This window comes from Miscanthus floridulus, chromosome 8 (genome assembly GCF_019320115.1).
Source record: "Miscanthus floridulus cultivar M001 chromosome 8, ASM1932011v1, whole genome shotgun sequence".
Taxonomy (NCBI): domain Eukaryota; kingdom Viridiplantae; phylum Streptophyta; class Magnoliopsida; order Poales; family Poaceae; genus Miscanthus; species Miscanthus floridulus.
Window position 1 is genome coordinate 225,204,216 of NC_089587.1, and position 2,465 is coordinate 225,206,680.

At 45.4% G+C, this 2,465-nt stretch overlaps 1 protein-coding gene across 1 annotated transcript; it reads right to left on the minus strand.

Moving 5' to 3' along the window:
• Positions 1-1,471: 1,471 nt before the first annotated feature.
• LOC136470726 (uncharacterized) lies at positions 1,472-2,062 on the minus strand. The gene has a single exon (XM_066468470.1). It carries the CDS (start codon positions 2,060-2,062, stop codon positions 1,472-1,474), a length of 591 nt encoding a protein of 196 aa, XP_066324567.1.
• Positions 2,063-2,465: the final 403 nt, after the last annotated feature.

Genomic DNA, 2,465 nt, shown 5'->3' on the forward strand with positions numbered 1-2,465 from the left:
GTGATGGTGGTACATTTGCGATGAGGCCCCTGAGTTTTTCTCAAATTAACTCATGGTAAAACAACACTATTCATGAGAGTCACGTATTTTGCAATAAGAACCCTAGGAAAAGTTCTATTCTATTTTCTCACCTTTCATGCAATATCATAGTATAATATTTATTGTTATAACTATGAAATATAATCATGTTATCAGAGTTATGAACAATTTAAATGGGACAACGAAATATAAACATGTGAACAGAGTTACAACGGGATTAAACATTTATTTATGACATGATGAAGTATTGATATATAAACTACTACAACAGATTATGAAACTTCCATTTATAAAAACATTTAGTGAGAGTTAAAAGTTAAACTATGATCGCAGTGTAAAGGAATCCTCTCTGAGCCCACCAGGAGGAATCCGCACACAAGGTTCAGCTCTAGCATCCACCTGTCACCTGCAACAGGGGAAAATAAAACCCTAAGTACTCAATTGTACTCAGCAAGACTTACCCGATAGGAGAAAAGAAAAGACTCTAAGAATATGCAAGGCTATCTGACTTGTGGGTTTATTGCGTCTGCAGGAGCATTACTAAATGTGCGTCCTTATATTCGATTTTATTAGCAGTCATCATTAATTCATTAACTAACCATTCTATGTAAGCACATGTGCTACTTTTAAGCATGTGATAAGCAATCAGAATCATTTTACCATATTTCATCTTCTAGTTCTTCCTACGATGCTAGATTATAGACAAGTCGTACCTACACAGCGGCGATTCATGAATCAATGTGCCCAGCTGGGTATCCCAAAACAGACACCCCGCTTGTACCCTAGGCACAAGCAGGACCAACCCACTACCCTCCTATCACAAGGTCTAGGTCCCTGTCCAAACTTAGACTCCAAGCCCCCGCCCCTGAGTCCTGAACTCAGAGCGGTGCAAGGACCTCTACCCAAAAATCACCATGAAAGTCGGACCAGAAAGAGCCGGAACCCATGACAAGATAGTAACAAGTCTTTCCGGAATAATAAGTCTGTGACTTGCCTAGAGTCCAATACCACGGCCGATCCTTAACCGACACAGACAGGGAAAAAGTGTTACCAAGCTATGCCCCGTTGGCCGCAGGACATAATCTCTTACACCCACCAATAACCAAATCATATTCCTGCCCGGTCTCTATTTTTTCTTTCACCATTTATATATTCCAAGTGATAATAATATAGTAACAACAATAATATATTTCCTATCTCTCGCGAGTGACAAACAATCACTCGACTTCTACCGGAGTCCTATAGTATAGAAATCTACACGATCCTGTCATACTAGTAAGACTCATAGGATATATATATGCGGCTAGGGCAAGGGGACGACGGTACATTTGTGATGAGGCCCCCGAGTATTCCTCAAATTAACCCGTGGTACAACAACACTATTCATGAGAGTCACATATTTTACAATAAGAACCATGGGAAAAGTTATATTCTATTTTCTCACCTTCTCTCCCTCCCAAAAGCATAGCACGGAGCAGAGGAGCACCGGCCGGCGGTCAATCCCGGCCGGGAACGCACGGCGGCGGCGGAAAACCCGCCGGTGAGTGCACAGGAGCCCGCGTGACCTCGGGCTGGCCGCGGCAAGACCTGAGCCAGCCCCCAACAGCTTGCATGTGCGAGCCGTGGTGGCGAGCACGCCAGCTGCGGCAGCACCGGCTAGGCGGGTGGCGGCACGGTGCATCCGGGAGCGGGTGGCTGCGCAACGGTGGCACGCGTACGCGGGGAGGAGTGTGCGAGCCGGGCAGTGGTGGCCATGACCTGATGATGGCCAAGGCAGCCAGGCGGCGTGCACCGGCGGCGGCTGCGGCGCTATGGGGTGCAGCGAAGCCGAAAAAGGAGCACGGAAGGGCGGATCCTCGGCACCGGGCGGGCTTGGCACGCTCGCGCGCACGGTGGCGGCGTTGGAAGCGGCCACGGCAGGGCGTGACGGTGGCGGGGTCGGCGGTCGAGGCATGGAGGTGGAGCAGCGCGGGAAGGCATCGCGGGGGAGCTGCGGATGTGAAAAGCGATACGTTGTCGGCATCTCCAAAATATCTAAATCCTATTGACTCCACCAATAAACATTACCAAGCCATGGAACAAAATATTAGGGTGTTATATAATTATTTTGCGCAAAACAAATCGCCACAAACAACGCTTTAAAATATAATTTCTGATTTTTAGCGTTGACGCGAGAAGATGGTTTTTAAATTTTAAATTCAATTTTTGAGCCATCAGAAATACCATGGAACAACATCTATTCACCAAATCAGCGGTTGCATTTCATCTACTAAACTTGCACTTCAAATTTTATTTAAGTACCAATTACAAGTTATATTTTATTTTTGTTTATAAAAATTATTTTCATGCTCAATCCAACCGAACAAGTCATTCGTCATTTACTTGCTAGAATCGTTATCGAATATTTTTAAATACTTTTACGCACT